Source organism: Salvelinus fontinalis, unplaced genomic scaffold (assembly GCF_029448725.1).
Source record: "Salvelinus fontinalis isolate EN_2023a unplaced genomic scaffold, ASM2944872v1 scaffold_0239, whole genome shotgun sequence".
In the NCBI taxonomy this organism is placed as follows: domain Eukaryota; kingdom Metazoa; phylum Chordata; class Actinopteri; order Salmoniformes; family Salmonidae; genus Salvelinus; species Salvelinus fontinalis.
The window spans coordinates 207,437-226,380 of NW_026600448.1; the positions used below are offsets into that span (position 1 = coordinate 207,437).

The 18,944-nt window shown below is 46.9% G+C and overlaps 1 protein-coding gene across 1 annotated transcript in view; it reads left to right on the forward strand.

The window, feature by feature from the left end:
* The window catches only part of LOC129844835 (serine hydroxymethyltransferase, cytosolic-like), a 67,760-nt gene that overhangs the window by 46,575 nt on the left and 2,241 nt on the right, over positions 1 to 18,944 (forward strand). The window contains exons 5-8 of the mRNA XM_055912986.1: positions 11,475 to 11,556; positions 12,097 to 12,309; positions 14,704 to 14,817; positions 17,693 to 17,815. Coding sequence (XP_055768961.1) covers positions 11,475 to 11,556; positions 12,097 to 12,309; positions 14,704 to 14,817; positions 17,693 to 17,815 — 532 coding nt within the window. The remainder of the gene's footprint in view (positions 1 to 11,474; positions 11,557 to 12,096; positions 12,310 to 14,703; positions 14,818 to 17,692; positions 17,816 to 18,944) is intronic.

The following is an 18,944-nucleotide window of genomic DNA, read 5'->3' on the forward strand; positions in this document are numbered from 1 at the left end:
AATCCCCCAAGTATTCCTTTAGAATCCCCCAAGTATTTCCTTTAGAATCCCCCAAGTATTCCTTTAGAATCCCCAAGTCTTCCTTTAGAATCCCACATAGAATCCCCCATAGAATCCCCCATAGAATCCCCCAAGTATTTCCTTTAGAATCCCCCAAGTCTTCCTTTAGAATCCCACATAGAATCCCCCATAGAATCCCCCATAGAATCCCCCAAGTCTTCCTTTAGAATCCCACATAGAATCCCCCATAGAATCCCCCATAGAATCCCCCAAGTATTCCTTTAGAATCCCCCATAGAATCCCCAATAGAATCCCCCATAGAATCCCCCAAGTATTTCCTTTAGAATCCCCCAAGTCTTCCTTTAGAATCCCCCATAGAATCCCCCAAGTATTTCCTTTAGAATCCCCCATAGAATCCCCCATAGAATCCCCCAAGTATTTCCTTTAGAATCCCCCAAGTCTTCCTTTAGAATCCCCCATAGAATCCCCCAAGTATTTCCTTTAGAATCCCCCAAGTCTTCCTTTAGAATCCCCCATAGAATCCCCCAAGTATTTCCTTTAGAATCCCCCAAGTATTCCTTTAGAATCCCCCATAGAATCCCCCAAGTATTTCCTTTAGAATCCCCCAAGTATTTCCTTTAGAATCCCCCAAGTATTCCTTTAGAATCCCCCATAGAATCCCCCAAGTATTTCCTTTAGAATCCCCCAAGTATTTCCTTTAGAATCCCCCAAGTCTTCCTTTAGAATCCCCCATAGAATCCCCCATAGAATCCCCCAAGTATTTCCTTTAGAATCCCCCAAGTCTTCCTTTAGAATCCCACATAGAATCCCCCATAGAATCCCCCATAGAATCCCCCAAGTATTTCCTTTAGAATCCCCCAAGTATTCCTTTAGAATCCCCCAAGTCTTCCTTTAGAATCCCCCATAGAATCCCCCAAGTATTCCTTTAGAATCCCCCAAGTATTTCCTTTAGAATCCCCCATAGAATCCCCCAAGTATTTCCTTTAGAATCCCCCAAGTCTTCCTTTAGAATCCCCCATAGAATCCCCCAAGTATTTCCTTTAGAATCCCCCATAGAATCCCCCAAGTATTTCCTTTAGAATCCCCCAAGTATTCCTTTAGAATCCCCCATAGAATCCCCCAAGTATTTCCTTTAGAATCCCCCATAGAATCCCCCATAGAATCCCCCAAGTATTTCCTTTAGAATCCCCCAAGTCTTCCTTTAGAATCCCCCATAGAATCCCCCAAGTATTTCCTTTAGAATCCCCCAAGTATTCCTTTAGAATCCCCCATAGAATCCCCCAAGTATTTCCTTTAGAATCCCCCAAGTATTTCCTTTAGAATCCCCCAAGTATTCCTTTAGAATCCCCCATAGAATCCCCCAAGTATTTCCTTTAGAATCCCCCATAGAATCCCCCATAGAATCCCCCAAGTATTTCCTTTAGAATCCCCCAAGTCTTCCTTTAGAATCCCCCATAGAATCCCCCAAGTATTCCTTTAGAATCCCCCAAGTATTTCCTTTAGAATCCCCCAAGTCTTCCTTTAGAATCCCCCATAGAATCCCCCATAGAATCCCCCAAGTATTTCCTTTAGAATCCCCCAAGTCTTCCTTTAGAATCCCACATAGAATCCCCCATAGAATCCCCCATAGAATCCCCCAAGTATTTCCTTTAGAATCCCCCAAGTATTTCCTTTAGAATCCCCCAAGTATTTCCTTTAGAATCCCCCAAGTATTCCTTTAGAATCCCCCAAGTCTTCCTTTAGAATCCCCCATAGAATCCCCCAAGTATTCCTTTAGAATCCCCCAAGTCTTCCTTTAGAATCCCCCATAGAATCCCCCATAGAATCCCCCAAGTATTTCCTTTAGAATCCCCCAAGTATTCCTTTAGAATCCCCCATAGAATCCCCCAAGTATTTCCTTTAGAATCCCCCATAGAATCCCCCAAGTATTTCCTTTAGAATCCCCCAAGTATTCCTTTAGAATCCCCCAAGTCTTCCTTTAGAATCCCCCATAGAATCCCCCATAGAATCCCCCAGGTCTTCCTTTAGAATCCCCCATAGAATCCCCCAAGTATTTCCTTTAGAATCCCCCAAGTCTTCCTTTAGAATCCCCCATAGAATCCCCCAAGTATTTCCTTTAGAATCCCCCAAGTCTTCCTTTAGAATCCCCCATAGAATCCCCCATAGAATCCCCCATAGAATCCCCCAAGTATTTCCTTTAGAATCCCCCAAGTCTTCCTTTAGAATCCCCCATAGAATCCCCCATAGAATCCCCCAAGTATTAATTTAGAATCCCCCAAGTATTCCTTTAGAATCCCCCAAGTATTTCCTTTAGAATCCCCCATAGAATCCCCCATAGAATCCCCCATAGAATCCCCCAAGTATTTCCTTTAGAATCCCCCAAGTCTTCCTTTAGAATCCCCCATAGAATCCCCCATAGAATCCCCCAAGTATTAATTTAGAATCCCCCAAGTCTTCCTTTAGAATCCCCCATAGAATCCCCCATAGAATCCCCCAAGTATTTCCTTTAGAATCCCACAAGTATTTCCTTTAGAATCCCCAGAGTATTTCCTTTAGAATCCCCCATAGAATCCCCCATAGAATCCCCCATAGAATCCCCCAGGTATTTCCTTTAGAATCCCCAGAGTATTTCCTTTAGAATCCCCCATAGAATCCCCCATAGAATCCCCCATAGAATCCCCCAAGTATTTCCTTTAGAATCCCCAGAGTATTTCCTTTAGAATCCCCAGAGTATTTCCTTTAGAATCCCCAGAGTATTTCCTTTAAAGACATTGATGTCTCAATGCCAGAAACACATATAACAGTAACTTAGAGCCAAGAAAACATTCCCAAATGTACAAACTCTTAAACCAATTCTTATAAACCTGTTCTAAAAGTTGATGTTTTTTTTACTCCAAATCTGTTTGAGTTTCAGAGATCATGTGATCAAAGCTCACCAGATGTAAACACGTCTACCATGTTGGTATTTAACTGCTGATGATGTCGTAGATAGTACCAGCCTATGGGAAAGAGTCGTTGTCAAGGTGTTTGGTTGCGCTAATTCAGGCGTTCTGTGGCTCTCGGGGGGGGGGGTTCTATAGAGCCTTCCTGGGTGCTGCCTAACACTGAAATGTCAAGGTGTTTGGTTGCGCTAATTCAGGCGTTCTGTGGCTCTCGGGGGGGGGGTTCTATAGAGCTTCCTGGGTGCTGCCTAACACTGAAATGTCAAGGTGTTTGGTTGCGCTAATTCGGTCGTTCTGTGGCTCTCGGGGGGGGGGGTTCTATAGAGCTTCCTGGGTGCTGCCTAACACTGAAATGTCAAGGTGTTTGGTTGCGCTAATTCAGGCGTTCTGTGGCTCTCGGGGGGGGGGGTTCTATAGAGCCTTCCTGGGTGCTGCCTAACACTGAAATGCTTAGGCCACGGGGATCGGGTGGCATTCCGGAGAAGCGACCGGAGCCTAGCTTGTTTTGGAGGGGTTTGGTCCGTGGGAAGTGTATTTCTGGATCGTAGGATCAATGTGGTCACAGTGGCTTCTTGTTGAAGAGGCAGCAGATAACGGTTAGCTTCCTAGAGCTTCCTAGAGCTTCCTAGAGCTTCCCAGAGCTTCATAAAGCTTCATATAGCTTTCTAGAGCTTCATATAGCTTCCTAGAGCTTCCTAGAGCTTCCTAGAGCTTCCTAGAGCTTCATATAGCTTCCTAGAGCTTCATATAGCTTTCTAGAGCTTTCTATAGCTTTCTCTCCTCTTCCTCCATTTCTGAATTGGGGGCCATTTTCTTTCTAGCTGACACTATGTAGACAAAAGTATGTGGACAACCCTTTTCAAATTAGTGGATTATATTTCAGCCACATCCGTTGCTGACAGGTGTATAAAATCATGGACTCTACAAGGTGCCGAAAGCGTTCCCCCCAGGGACGCGGGCCCACTATATATAACAATAATAACTTACGACAGTTTTATCCAAAGGTGATTTAGTCATGCGTTCATACGGATGGGTGGTCCCAGCGGGAATCAAACCCACTATCCTGGCGTTGCAAGCACCTCGCACTACAAACTGAACCGCAACTAGTGACGTTAATCTGTGTTGTATCAGGTGGATCCAGACACTGGCCTCATCAACTAGTGACGTTAATCTGTGTTGTATCAGGTGGATCCAGACACTGGCCTCATCAACTAGTGATGTTAATCTGTGTTGTATCAGGTGGATCCAGACACTGGCCTCATCAACTAGTGATGTTAATCTGTGTTGTATCAGGTGGATCCAGACACTGGCCTCATCAACTAGTGACGTTAATCTGTGTTGTATCAGGTGGATCCAGACACTGGCCTCATCAACTAGTGATGTTAATCTGTGTTGTATCAGGTGGATCCAGACACTGGCCTCATCAACTAGTGATGTTAATCTGTGTTGTATCAGGTGGATCCAGACACTGGCCTCATCAACTAGTGATGTTAATCTGTGTTGTATCAGGTGGATCCAGACACTGGCCTCATCAACTAGTGATGTTAATCTGTGTTGTATCAGGTGGATCCAGACACTGGCCTCATCAACTAGTGATGTTAATCTGTGTTGTATCAGGTGGATCCAGACACTGGCCTCATCAACTAGTGATGTTAATCTGTGTTGTATCAGGTGGATCCAGACACTGGCCTCATCAACTAGTGATGTTAATCTGTGTTGTATCAGGTGGATCCAGACACTGGCCTCATCAACTAGTGATGTTAATCTGTGTTGTATCAGGTGGATCCAGACACTGGCCCCATCAACTAGTGATGTTAATCTGTGTTGTATCAGGTGGATCCAGACACTGGCCTCATCAACTAGTGATGTTAATCTGTGTTGTATCAGGTGGATCCAGACACTGGCCTCATCAACTAGTGATGTTAATCTGTGTTGTATCAGGTGGATCCAGACACTGGCCTCATCAACTAGTGATGTTAATCTGTGTTGTATCAGGTGGATCCAGACACTGGCCTCATCAACTAGTGACGTTAATCTGTGTTGTATCAGGTGGATCCAGACACTGGCCTCATCAACTAGTGATGTTAATCTGTGTTGTATCAGGTGGATCCAGACACTGGCCTCATCAACTAGTGACGTTAATCTGTGTTGTATCAGGTGGATCCAGACACTGACCTCATCAACTAGTGATGTTAATCTGTGTTGTATCAGGTGGATCCAGACACTGGCCTCATCAACTAGTGATGTTAATCTGTGTTGTATCAGGTGGATCCAGACACTGGCCTCATCAACTAGTGATGTTAATCTGTGTTGTATCAGGTGGATCCAGACACTGACCTCATCAACTAGTGATGTTAATCTGTGTTGTATCAGGTGGATCCAGACACTGGCCTCATCAACTAGTGATGTTAATCTGTGTTGTATCAGGGGGATCCAGACACTGGCCTCATCAACTAGTGATGTTAATCTGTGTTGTATCAGGTGGATCCAGACACTGGCCTCATCAACTAGTGATGTTAATCTGTGTTGTATCAGGTGGATTCAGACACTGGCCTCATCAACTACAACTAGTGATGTTAATCTGTGTTGTATCAAGTGGATCCAGACACTGGCCTCATCAACTAGTGATGTTAATCTGTGTTGTATCAGGTGGATCCAGACACTGGCCTCATCAACGAGTGACGTTAATCTGTGTTGTATCAGGTGGATCCAGACACTGGCCTCATCAACTAGTGATGTTAATCTGTGTTGTATCAGGTGGATCCAGACACTGGCCTCATCAACTAGTGATGTTAATCTGTGTTGTATCAGGTGGATCCAGACACTGGCCTCATCAACTAGTGATGTTAACCTGTGTTGTATCAGGTGGATCCAGACACTGGCCTCATCAACTAGTGATGTTAACCTGTGTTGTATCAGGTGGATCCAGACACTGGCCTCATCAACTAGTGACGTTAATCTGTGTTGTATCAGGTGGATCCAGACACTGGCCTCATCAACTAGTGATGTTAATCTGTGTTGTATCAGGTGGATCCAGACACTGGCCTCATCAACTAGTGACGTTAATCTGTGTTGTATCAGGTGGATCCAGACACTGGCCTCATCAACTAGTGATGTTAATCTGTGTTGTATCAGATGGATCCAGACACTGGCCTCATCAACTAGTGATGTTAATCTGTGTTGTATCAGGTGGATCCAGACACTGGCCTCATCAACTAGTGATGTTAATCTGTGTTGTATCAGGTGGATCCAGACACTGGCCTCATCAACTAGTGATGTTAATCTGTGTTGTATCAGGTGGATCCAGACACTGGCCTCATCAACTAGTGATGTTAATCTGTGTTGTATCAGGTGGATCCAGACACTGGCCTCATCAACTAGTGATGTTAATCTGTGTTGTATCAGGTGGATCCAGACACTGGCCTCATCAACTAGTGATGTTAATCTGTGTTGTATCAGGTGGATCCAGACACTGGCCTCATCAACTAGTGATGTTAATCTGTGTTGTATCAGGTGGATCCAGACACTGGCCCCATCAACTAGTGATGTTAATCTGTGTTGTATCAGGTGGATCCAGACACTGGCCTCATCAACTAGTGATGTTAATCTGTGTTGTATCAGGTGGATCCAGACACTGGCCTCATCAACTAGTGATGTTAATCTGTGTTGTATCAGGTGGATCCAGACACTGGCCTCATCAACTAGTGATGTTAATCTGTGTTGTATCAGGTGGATTCAGACACTGGCCTCATCAACTAGTGACGTTAATCTGTGTTGTATCAGGTGGATCCAGACACTGGCCTCATCAACTAGTGATGTTAATCTGTGTTGTATCAGGTGGATCCAGACACTGGCCTCATCAACTAGTGATGTTAATCTGTGTTGTATCAGGTGGATCCAGACACTGGCCTCATCAACTAGTGATGTTAATCTGTGTTGTATCAGGTGGATCCAGACACTGGCCTCATCAACTAGTGATGTTAATCTGTGTTGTATCAGGTGGATCCAGACACTGGCCTCATCAACTAGTGATGTTAATCTGTGTTGTATCAGGTGGATCCAGACACTGGCCTCATCAACTAGTGATGTTAATCTGTGTTGTATCAGGTGGATCCAGACACTGGCCTCATCAACTAGTGATGTTAATCTGTGTTGTATCAGGTGGATCCAGACACTGGCCCCATCAACTAGTGATGTTAATCTGTGTTGTATCAGGTGGATCCAGACACTGGCCTCATCAACTAGTGATGTTAATCTGTGTTGTATCAGGTGGATCCAGACACTGGCCTCATCAACTAGTGATGTTAATCTGTGTTGTATCAGGTGGATCCAGACACTGGCCTCATCAACTAGTGATGTTAATCTGTGTTGTATCAGGTGGATTCAGACACTGGCCTCATCAACTACAACTAGTGATGTTAATCTGTGTTGTATCAGGTGGATCCAGACACTGGCCTCATCAACTAGTGACGTTAATCTGTGTTGTATCAGGTGGATCCAGACACTGGCCTCATCAACTAGTGATGTTAATCTGTGTTGTATCAGGTGGATCCAGACACTGGCCTCATCAACTAGTGACGTTAATCTGTGTTGTATCAGGTGGATCCAGACACTGACCTCATCAACTAGTGATGTTAATCTGTGTTGTATCAGGTGGATCCAGACACTGGCCTCATCAACTAGTGATGTTAATCTGTGTTGTATCAGGTGGATCCAGACACTGGCCTCATCAACTAGTGATGTTAATCTGTGTTGTATCAGGTGGATCCAGACACTGGCCTCATCAACTAGTGATGTTAATCTGTGTTGTATCAGGGGGATCCAGACACTGGCCTCATCAACTAGTGATGTTAATCTGTGTTGTATCAGGTGGATCCAGACACTGGCCTCATCAACTAGTGATGTTAATCTGTGTTGTATCAGGTGGATCCAGACACTGACCTCATCAACTAGTGATGTTAATCTGTGTTGTATCAGGTGGATTCAGACACTGGCCTCATCAACTACAACTAGTGATGTTAATCTGTGTTGTATCAAGTGGATCCAGACACTGGCCTCATCAACTAGTGATGTTAATCTGTGTTGTATCAGGTGGATCCAGACACTGGCCTCATCAACGAGTGACGTTAATCTGTGTTGTATCAGGTGGATCCAGACACTGGCCTCATCAACTAGTGATGTTAATCTGTGTTGTATCAGGTGGATCCAGACACTGGCCTCATCAACTAGTGACGTTAATCTGTGTTGTATCAGGTGGATCCAGACACTGGCCTCATCAACTAGTGATGTTAATCTGTGTTGTATCAGGTGGATTCAGACACTGGCCTCATCAACTACAACTAGTGATGTTAATCTGTGTTGTATCAAGTGCATCCAGACACTGGCCTCATCAACTAGTGATGTTAAGCTGTGTTGTATCAGGTGGATCCAGACACTGGCCTCATCAACTAGTGATGTTAATCTGTGTTGTATCAGGTGGATCCAGACACTGGCCTCATCAACTAGTGATGTTAATCTGTGTTGTATCAGGTGGATCCAGACACTGGCCTCATCAACTAGTGATGTTAACCTGTGTTGTATCAGGTGGATCCAGACACTGGCCTCATCAACTAGTGATGTTAACCTGTGTTGTATCAGGTGGATCCAGACACTGGCCTCATCAACTAGTGACGTTAATCTGTGTTGTATCAGGTGGATCCAGACACTGGCCTCATCAACTAGTGACGTTAATCTGTGTTGTATCAGGTGGATCCAGACACTGGCCTCATCAACTAGTGACGTTAATCTGTGTTGTATCAGGTGGATCCAGACACTGGCCTCATCAACTAGTGATGTTAATCTGTGTTGTATCAGGTGGATCCAGACACTGGCCTCATCAACTAGTGATGTTAATCTGTGTTGTATCAGGTGGATCCAGACACTGGCCTCATCAACTAGTGATGTTAATCTGTGTTGTATCAGGTGGATCCAGACACTGGCCTCATCAACTAGTGATGTTAATCTGTGTTGTATCAGGTGGATCCAGACACTGGCCTCATCAACTAGTGATGTTAATCTGTGTTGTATCAGGTGGATCCAGACACTGGCCTCATCAACTAGTGATGTTAATCTGTGTTGTATCAGGTGGATCCAGACACTGGCCTCATCAACTAGTGATGTTAATCTGTGTTGTATCAGGTGGATCCAGACACTGGCCTCATCAACTAGTGATGTTAATCTGTGTTGTATCAGGTGGATCCAGACACTGGCCTCATCAACTAGTGATGTTAATCTGTGTTGTATCAGGTGGATCCAGACACTGGCCTCATCAACTAGTGATGTTAATCTGTGTTGTATCAGGTGGATCCAGACACTGGCCTCATCAACTAGTGATGTTAATCTGTGTTGTATCAGGTGGATCCAGACACTGTCCTCATCAACTAGTGATGTTAATCTGTGTTGTATCAGGGGGATCCAGACACTGGCCTCATCAACTAGTGATGTTAATCTGTGTTGTATCAGGTGGATCCAGACACTGGCCTCATCAACTAGTGATGTTAATCTGTGTTGTATCAGGTGGATCCAGACACTGACCTCATCAACTAGTGATGTTAATCTGTGTTGTATCAGGTGGATTCAGACACTGGCCTCATCAACTACAACTAGTGATGTTAATCTGTGTTGTATCAAGTGGATCCAGACACTGGCCTCATCAACTAGTGATGTTAATCTGTGTTGTATCAGGTGGATCCAGACACTGGCCTCATCAACGAGTGACGTTAATCTGTGTTGTATCAGGTGCATCCAGACACTGGCCTCATCAACTAGTGATGTTAATCTGTGTTGTATCAGGTGGATCCAGACACTGGCCTCATCAACTAGTGACGTTAATCTGTGTTGTATCAGGTGGATCCAGACACTGGCCTCATCAACTAGTGATGTTAATCTGTGTTGTATCAGGTGGATTCAGACACTGGCCTCATCAACTACAACTAGTGATGTTAATCTGTGTTGTATCAAGTGGATCCAGACACTGGCCTCATCAACTAGTGATGTTAATCTGTGTTGTATCAGGTGGATCCAGACACTTGCCTCATCAACGAGTGACGTTAATCTGTGTTGTATCAGGTGGATCCAGACACTGGCCTCATCAACTAGTGATGTTAATCTGTGTTGTATCAGGTGGATCCAGACACTGGCCTCATCAACTAGTGATGTTAATCTGTGTTGTATCAGGTGGATCCAGACACTGGCCTCATCAACTAGTGATGTTAACCTGTGTTGTATCAGGTGGATCCAGACACTGGCCTCATCAACTAGTGATGTTAACCTGTGTTGTATCAGGTGGATCCAGACACTGGCCTCATCAACTAGTGACGTTAATCTGTGTTGTATCAGGTGGATCCAGACACTGGCCTCATCAACTAGTGACGTTAATCTGTGTTGTATCAGGTGGATCCAGACACTGGCCTCATCAACTAGTGACGTTAATCTGTGTTGTATCAGGTGGATCCAGACACTGGCCTCATCAACTAGTGATGTTAATCTGTGTTGTATCAGGTGGATCCAGACACTGGCCTCATCAACTAGTGATGTTAATCTGTGTTGTATCAGGTGGATCCAGACACTGGCCTCATCAACTAGTGATGTTAATCTGTGTTGTATCAGGTGGATCCAGACACTGGCCTCATCAACTAGTGATGTTAATCTGTGTTGTATCAGGTGGATCCAGACACTGGCCTCATCAACTAGTGATGTTAATCTGTGTTGTATCAGGTGGATCCAGACACTGGCCTCATCAACTAGTGATGTTAATCTGTGTTGTATCAGGTGGATCCAGACACTGGCCTCATCAACTAGTGATGTTAATCTGTGTTGTATCAGGTGGATCCAGACACTGGCCTCATCAACTAGTGATGTTAATCTGTGTTGTATCAGGTGGATCCAGACACTGGCCTCATCAACTAGTGATGTTAATCTGTGTTGTATCAGGTGGATCCAGACACTGGCCCCATCAACTAGTGATGTTAATCTGTGTTGTATCAGGTGGATCCAGACACTGGCCTCATCAACTAGTGATGTTAATCTGTGTTGTATCAGGTGGATCCAGACACTGGCCTCATCAACTAGTGATGTTAATCTGTGTTGTATCAGGTGGATCCAGACACTGGCCTCATCAACTAGTGATGTTAATCTGTGTTGTATCAGGTGGATCCAGACACTGGCCTCATCAACTAGTGATGTTAATCTGTGTTGTATCAGGTGGATCCAGACACTGGCCCCATCAACTAGTGATGTTAATCTGTGTTGTATCAGGTGGATCCAGACACTGGCCTCATCAACTAGTGATGTTAATCTGTGTTGTATCAGGTGGATCCAGACACTGGCCTCATCAACTAGTGATGTTAATCTGTGTTGTATCAGGTGGATCCAGACACTGGCCTCATCAACTAGTGATGTTAATCTGTGTTGTATCAGGTGGATCCAGACACTGGCCTCATCAACTAGTGATGTTAATCTGTGTTGTATCAGGTGGATCCAGACACTGGCCTCATCAACTACGACCGACTGGAGGAGAACGCCCGGCTGTTCCACCCTAGACTGATCATCGCAGGTAACACACACACACACACACACACACACACACACACACACACACACACACACACACACACACACACACACACACACACACACACACACACACACACACCACCAGCAGGTTCAGTCGCCAGCTGTATCACATTGTGTCCAGTCAGACTATGACTGTCCCTGAGCAGAGAGGATCTAGACTATGACTGTCCCTGAGCAGAGAGGATCTAGACTATGACTGTCCCTGAGCAGAGAGGATCTAGACTATAGATCCTCTCTGTTCAGGGACAGAATCTCCTGTTGACAGTTTCATTGTATCTTTGAGGCCTGGTTTCCCAGACACAGAATCTCCTGTTGACCGTTTCATTGTATCTTTGGGGCCTGGTTTCCCAGACACAGAATCTCCTGTTGACAGTTTCATTGTATCTTTGGGGCCTGGTTTCCCAGACACAGAATCTCCTGTCGTAATCCGTCATTTTCACAGTTGTTGTTTGGGATGGTGCTGAAGATGAGGTTGAAAAATGAGACCGTTTCCTGTCAATCGTTCCGTCTCCTCTCCCAGGTACCAGCTGTTATTCCCGTAACCTCGACTACGCTCGGCTGCGTCGTATCGCTGATGAGAACGGCGCTTTCCTATTGGCCGACATGGCACACATCAGCGGACTGGTGGCGGCCGGGGTCGTCCCGTCTCCGTTCGAGTACTGTGACGTGGTCTCCACGACGACCCACAAGACGCTGCGGGGCTGTCGTTCTGGGGTCATCTTCTACAGAAAGGGTACGGGGAGGGAGGGGAGTCATCTTCTACAGAAAGGGTACGGAGAGGGAGGGGAGTCATCTTCTACAGAAAGGGTACGGAGAGGGAGGGGAGTCATCTTCTACAGAAAGGGTACGGGGAGGGAGGGGAGTCATCTTCTACAGAAAGGGTACGGAGAGGGAGGGGAGTCATCTTCTACAGAAAGGGTACGGGGAGGGAGGGGAGTCATCTTCTACAGAAAGGGTACGGAGAGGGAGGGGAGTCATCTTCTACAGAAAGGGTACGGAGAGGGAGGGGAGTCATCTTCTACAGAAAGGGTACGGAGAGGGAGGGGAGTCATCTTCTACAGAAAGGGTACGGAGGGGGGGGTGGGGGGTCATCTTCTACAGAAAGGGTACGGGGAGGGGGGGAGTCATCTTCTACAGAAAGGGTATGGAGAAGAGAGTGAGGGAGGGTGTGAGGGAGGGTGTGAGGGTGGGAGGGAGTGTGTGAGGGAGGGAGGGAGGGAGTGTGTGTATCATGCTGGTCTATCTCTCTCTCTGTGGGGTTTAGTGTGTGTATCATGCTGGTCTCTCTCTCTCTGTGGGGTTTAGTGTGTGTATCATGCTGGTCTCTCTCTCTGTGGGGTTTAGTGTGTGTTTCATGCTGGTCTCTCTCTGTGGGGTTTAGTGTGTGTATCATGCTGGTCTCTCTCTCTCTGTGGGGTTTAGTGTGTGTATCATGCTGGTCTCTCTCTCTGTGGGGTTTAGTGTGTGTATCATGCTGGTCTCTCTCTGTGGGGTTTAGTGTGTGTATCATGCTGGTCTCTCTCTCTGGGGTTTAGTGTGTGTATCATGCTGGTCTCTCTCTCTCTCTGTGTGGGGTTTAGTGTCTATCATGCTGGTCTCCCTCTCTCTGTGGTGTTTAGTGTGTGTATCATGCTGGTCTCTCTGTGGGGTTTAGTGTGTGTATCATGCTGGTCTCTCTCTCTGTGTGGGGTTTAGTGTGTGTTTCATGCTGGTCTCTCTCTCTGTGAGGTTTAGTGTGTGTTTCATGCTGGTCTCTCTCTCTGTGTGGGGTTTAGTGTGTGTATCATGCTGGTCTCTCTCTCTCTCTGTGGGGTTTAGTGTGTGTATCATGCTGGTCTCTCTCTCTGTGTGGGGTTTAGTGTGTGTTTCATGCTGGTCTCTCTCTCTGTGAGGTTTAGTGTGTGTTTCATGCTGGTCTCTCTCTCTGTGTGGGGTTTAGTGTGTGTATCATGCTGGTCTCTCTCTCTCTCTGTGGGGTTTAGTGTGTGTATCATGCTGGTCTCTCTCTCTGTGGGGTTTAGTGTGTGTATCATGCTGGTCTCTCTCTCTGTGGGGTTTAGTGTGTGTTTCATGCTGGTGTCTCTCTCTCTGTGGGGTTTAGTGTGTGTATCATGCTGGTCCCTCTCTCTCTGTGGGGTTTAGTGTGTGTATCATGCTGGTCTCTCTCTCTGTGGGGTTTAGTGTGTGTTTCATGCTGGTCTCTCTCTCTGTGTGGGGTTTAGTGTGTGTGTGTGTATCATGCTGGTCTCTCTCTCTCTGTGGGGTTTAGTGTGTGTATCATGCTGGTCTCTCTCTCTGTGGGGTTTAGTGTGTGTTTCATGCTGGTCTCTCTCTCTCTGTGGGGTTTAGTGTGTGTTTCATGCTGGTCTCTCTCTCTGTGGGGTTTAGTGTGTGTATCATGCTGGTCTCTCTCTCTCTGTGGGGTTTAGTGTGTGTATCATGCTGGTCTCTCTCTGTGGGGTTTAGTGTGTGTATGATGCTGGTCTCTCTCTGTGGGGTTTAGTGTGTGTGTCATGCTGGTTTCTCTCTCTCTGTGGGGTTTAGTGTGTGTATCATGCTGGTCTCTCTCTCTCTGTGGGGTTTAGTGTGTGTATCATGCTGGTCTCTCTCTCTCTGTGGGGTTTAGTGTGTGTATCATGCTGGTCTCTCTCTCTCTGGGGTTTAGTGTGTGTATCATGCTGGTCTCTCTCTCTCTGTGGGGTTTAGTGTGTGTATCATGCTGGTCTCTCTCTCTCTCTGTGTGGGGTTTAGTGTCTGTATCATGCTGGTCTCCCTCTCTCTGTGGTGTTTAGTGTGTGTATCATGCTGGTCTCTCTCTGTGGGGTTTAGTGTGTGTATCATGCTGGTCTCTCTGTGGGGTTTAGTGTGTGTATCATGCTGGTCTCTCTGTGGGGTTTAGTGTGTGTATCATGCTGGTCTCTCTGTGGGGTTTAGTGTGTGTATCATGCTGGTCTCTCTGTGGGGTTTAGTGTGTGTATCATGCTGGTCTCTCTCTCTGTGGGGTTTAGTGTGTGTATCATGCTGGTCTCTCTCTCTGTGGGGTTTAGTGTGTGTATCATGCTGGTCTCTCTCTGTGGGGTTTAGTGTGTGTGTCATGCTGGTCTCTCTCTGTGTCCCTGTCCTCCAGGAATACGTAGTGTGGACGCTAAGGGAAAGGAGACTCTGTATAATCTAGAGTCTCTCATCAACCAGGCCGTGTTCCCAGGACTACAGGGAGGACCCCACAACCACGCCATCGCAGGTACAGGCACTTCTCTGGACACTATTGGCTTTATATACAGGCACCTACACAGACATCTCCAAGCTGGATATTAACTAGGACACCTCACTACCACACTATGACAGGTAAAGTAGCTAGGACACCTCACTATGACAGGTAAAGTAGCCAGGACACCTCACTACCACACTATGACAGGTAAAGTAGCCAGGACACCTCACTACCACACTATGACAGGTAAAGTAGCCAGGACACCTCACTACCACACTATGACAGGTAAAGTAGCCAGGACACCTCACTACCACACTATGACAGGTAAAGTAGCCAGGACACCTCACTATGACAGGTAAAGTAGTTAGGACACCTCACTACCTCACTATGACAGGTAAAGTAGCTAGGACACCTCACTACCACACTATGACAGGTAAAGTAGCCAGGACACCTCACTACCTCACTATGACAGGTAAAGTAGCCAGGACACCTCACTACCACACTATGACAGGTAAAGTAGCCAGGACACCACACTACCACACTATGACAGGTAAAGTAGCCAGGACACCTCACTACCACACTATGACAGGTAAAGTAGCCAGGACACCTCACTACCACACTATGACAGGTAAAGTAGTTAGGACACCTCACTACCACACTATGACAGGTAAAGTAGCCAGGACACCTCACTATGACAGGTAAAGTAGTTAGGACACCTCACTACCACACTATGACAGGTAAAGTAGTTAGGACACCTCACTACCACACTATGACAGGTAAAGTAGCCAGGACACCTCACTACCACACTATGACAGGTAAAGTAGCCAGGACACCTCACTACCACACTATGACAGGTAAAGTAGCCAGGACACCTCACTACCACACTATGACAGGTAAAGTAGTTAGGACACCTCACTACCACACTATGACAGGTAAAGTAGCCAGGACACCTCACTACCACACTATGACAGGTAAAGTAGCTAGGACACCTCACTACCACACTATGACAGGTAAAGTAGCTAGGACACCTCACTACCACACTATGACAGGTAAAGTAGTTAGGACACCACACTACCACACTATGACAGGTAAAGTAGCTAGGACACCTCACTACCACACTATGACAGGTAAAGTAGCTAGGACACCTCACTACCACACTATGACAGGTAAAGTAGCTAGGACACCTCACTACCACACTATGACAGGTAAAGTAGCCAGGACACCTCACTACCACACTATGACAGGTAAAGTAGCCAGGACACCTCACTACCACACTATGACAGGTAAAGTAGTTAGGACACCACACTACCACACTATGACAGGTAAAGTAGCTAGGACACCTCACTACCACACTATGACAGGTAAAGTAGCTAGGACACCACACTATGACAGGTAAAGTAGTTAGGACACCTCACTACCACACTATGACAGGTAAAGTAGCTAGGACACCTCACTACCACACTATGACAGGTAAAGTAGCTAGGACACCACACTATGACAGGTAAAGTACTTAGGACACCTCACTACCACACTATGACAGGTAAAGTAACCAGGACACCTCACTATGAGGCTCTGACCCCAGAGTTTAAGGGTGAAGCAGGCTCTGACCCCAGAGTTTAAGGGTGAAGCAGGCTCTGACCCCAGAGTTTAAGGGTGAAGCAGGCTCTGACCCCAGAGTTTAAGGGTGAAGCAGGCTCTGACCCCAGAGTTTAAGGGTGAAGCAGGCTCTGACCCCAGAGTTTAAGGGTGAAGCAGGCTCTGACCCCAGAGTTTAAGGGTGAAGCAGGCTCTAACCCCAGAGTTTAAGGGTGAAGCAGGCTCTGACCCCAGAGTTTAAGGGATAGTGTGTGTTAATGTGTTTCTCCAGGTGTGGCGGTGGCCCTGAAGCAGGCTCTGACCCCAGAGTTTAAGGGTGAAGCAGGCTCTGACCCCAGAGTTTAAGGGTTAATGTGTTTCTCCAGGTGTGGCCGTGGCCCTGAAGCAGGCTCTAACCCCAGAGTTTAAGGGTGAAGCAGGCTCTAACCCCAGAGTTTAAGGGTTAGTGTGTGTGTTAATGTGTTTCTCCAGGTGTGGCCGTGGCCCTGAAGCAGGCTCTAACCCCAGAGTTTAAGGGTGAAGCAGGCTCTGACCCCAGAGTTTAAGGGTGAAGCAGGCTCTGACCCCAGAGTTTAAGGGTGAAGCAGGCTCTGACCCCAGAGTTTAAGGGTGAAGCAGGCTCTAACCCCAGAGTTTAAGGGATAGTGTGTGTTAATGTGTTTCTCCAGGTGTGGCCGTGGCCCTGAAGCAGGCTCTGACCCCAGAGTTTAAGGGTGAAGCAGGCTCTGACCCCAGAGTTTAAGGGTGAAGCAGGCTCTGACCCCAGAGTTTAAGGGTGAAGCAGGCTCTGACCCCAGAGTTTAAGGGTGAAGCAGGCTCTAACCCCAGAGTTTAAGGGATAGTGTGTGTTAATGTGTTTCACCAGGTGTGGCGGTGGCCCTGAAGCAGGCTCTAACCCCAGAGTTTAAGGGTGAAGCAGGCTCTAACCCCAGAGTTTAAGGGTGAAGCAGGCTCTGACCACAGAGTTTAAGGGATAGTGTGTGTTAATGTGTTTCACCAGGTGTGGCGGTGGCCCTGAAGCAGGCTCTGACCCCAGAGTTTAAGGGTGAAGCAGGCTCTGACCCCAGAGTTTAAGGGATAGTGTGTGTTAATGTGTTTCACCAGGTGTGGCGGTGGCCCTGAAGCAGGCTCTGACCCCAGAGTTTAAGGGTGAAGCAGGCTCTGACCACAGAGTTTAAGGGATAGTGTGTGTTAATGTGTTTCACCAGGTGTGGCGGTGGCCCTGAAGCAGGCTCTGACCCCAGAGTTTAAGGGTGAAGCAGGCTCTGACCACAGAGTTTAAGGGATAGTGTGTGTTAATGTGTTTCACCAGGTGTGGCGGTGGCCCTGAAGCAGGCTCTGACCCCAGAGTTTAAGGCGTATCAGTACCAGGTGCTCTCTAACTGCAGAGCTATGGCCAACGCCCTCATCAACCACGGGTACAAGATCGTCACCGGTGAGACAATAATGTCATGGTTGTGGTTGACAGACTAATACCTGGACACGCTGTAACCCAGGGTTTCCCAAACTGGGTTCTGGTGACCCCAAGGGGTGAATATTTTGGGGTTTTGCCATGGTACCTGTGTAGTGCTACTTTGGGGTTTTAAACCTTCCTAAATCTGAGGGGAGGGGGGGGGGGGGGTTTAAGCTTCCTAAATCTGAGGGGAGGGGGGGGGTTTAAGCTTCCTAAATCTGAGGGGAGGGGGGGGGTTTAAGCTTCCTAAATCTGAGGGGAGGGGGGGGTTTAAGCTTCCTAAATCTGAGGGGAGGGGGGGGTTTAAGCTTCCTAAATCTGAGGGGAGGGGGGGTTTTAAGCTTCCTAAATCTGAGGGGGGGTTTTAAGCTTCCTAAATCTGAGGGGAGGGGGGGGGGTTAAGCTTCCTAAATCTGAGGGGGGGTTTTAAGCTTCCTAAATCTGAGGGGAGGGGGGGTTTAAGCTTCCTAAATCTGAGGGGAGGGGGGGGTTTAAGCTTCCTAAATCTGAGGGGAGGGGGGGGTTTAAGCTTCCTAAATCTGAGGGGAGGGGGGGGGGGTTAAGCTTCCTAAATCTGAGGGGGGTTTTTAAGCTTCCTAAATCTGAGGGGAGGGGTTTAAGCTTCCTAAATCTGAGGGGAGGGGGGGGTTTAAGCTTCCTAAATCTGAGGGGGGGTTTTAAGCTTCCTAAATCTGAGGGGAGGGGGGGGGGTTTAAGCTTCCTAAATCTGAGGTGAGGGGGGGGGTTTAAGCTTCCTAAATCTGAGGGGAGGGGGGGGGTTTAAGCTTCCTAAATCTGAGGGGAGGGGGGGGGGGTTTAAGCTTCCTAAATCTGAGGTGAGGAACGGGGGGGTTTAAGCTTCCTAAATCTGAGGGGAGGGGGGGGGGTTTAAGCTTCCTAAATCTGAGGGGAGGGGGGGGTTTAAGCTTCCTAGATGAGACCCAACCCGTTGCAGGCAGCAGCACAGCTGCATTTGTGAAATTTTATTTGTTTTAATGGAGAAACAATATATTATGGTTGCTGTTTTTAAACGTTAAGAATTGTTTTCAATTTGTCACATCCCTAGTTGCTGTATGGTTGTGTTAATGTTGCTGTATGGTTGTGTTAATGT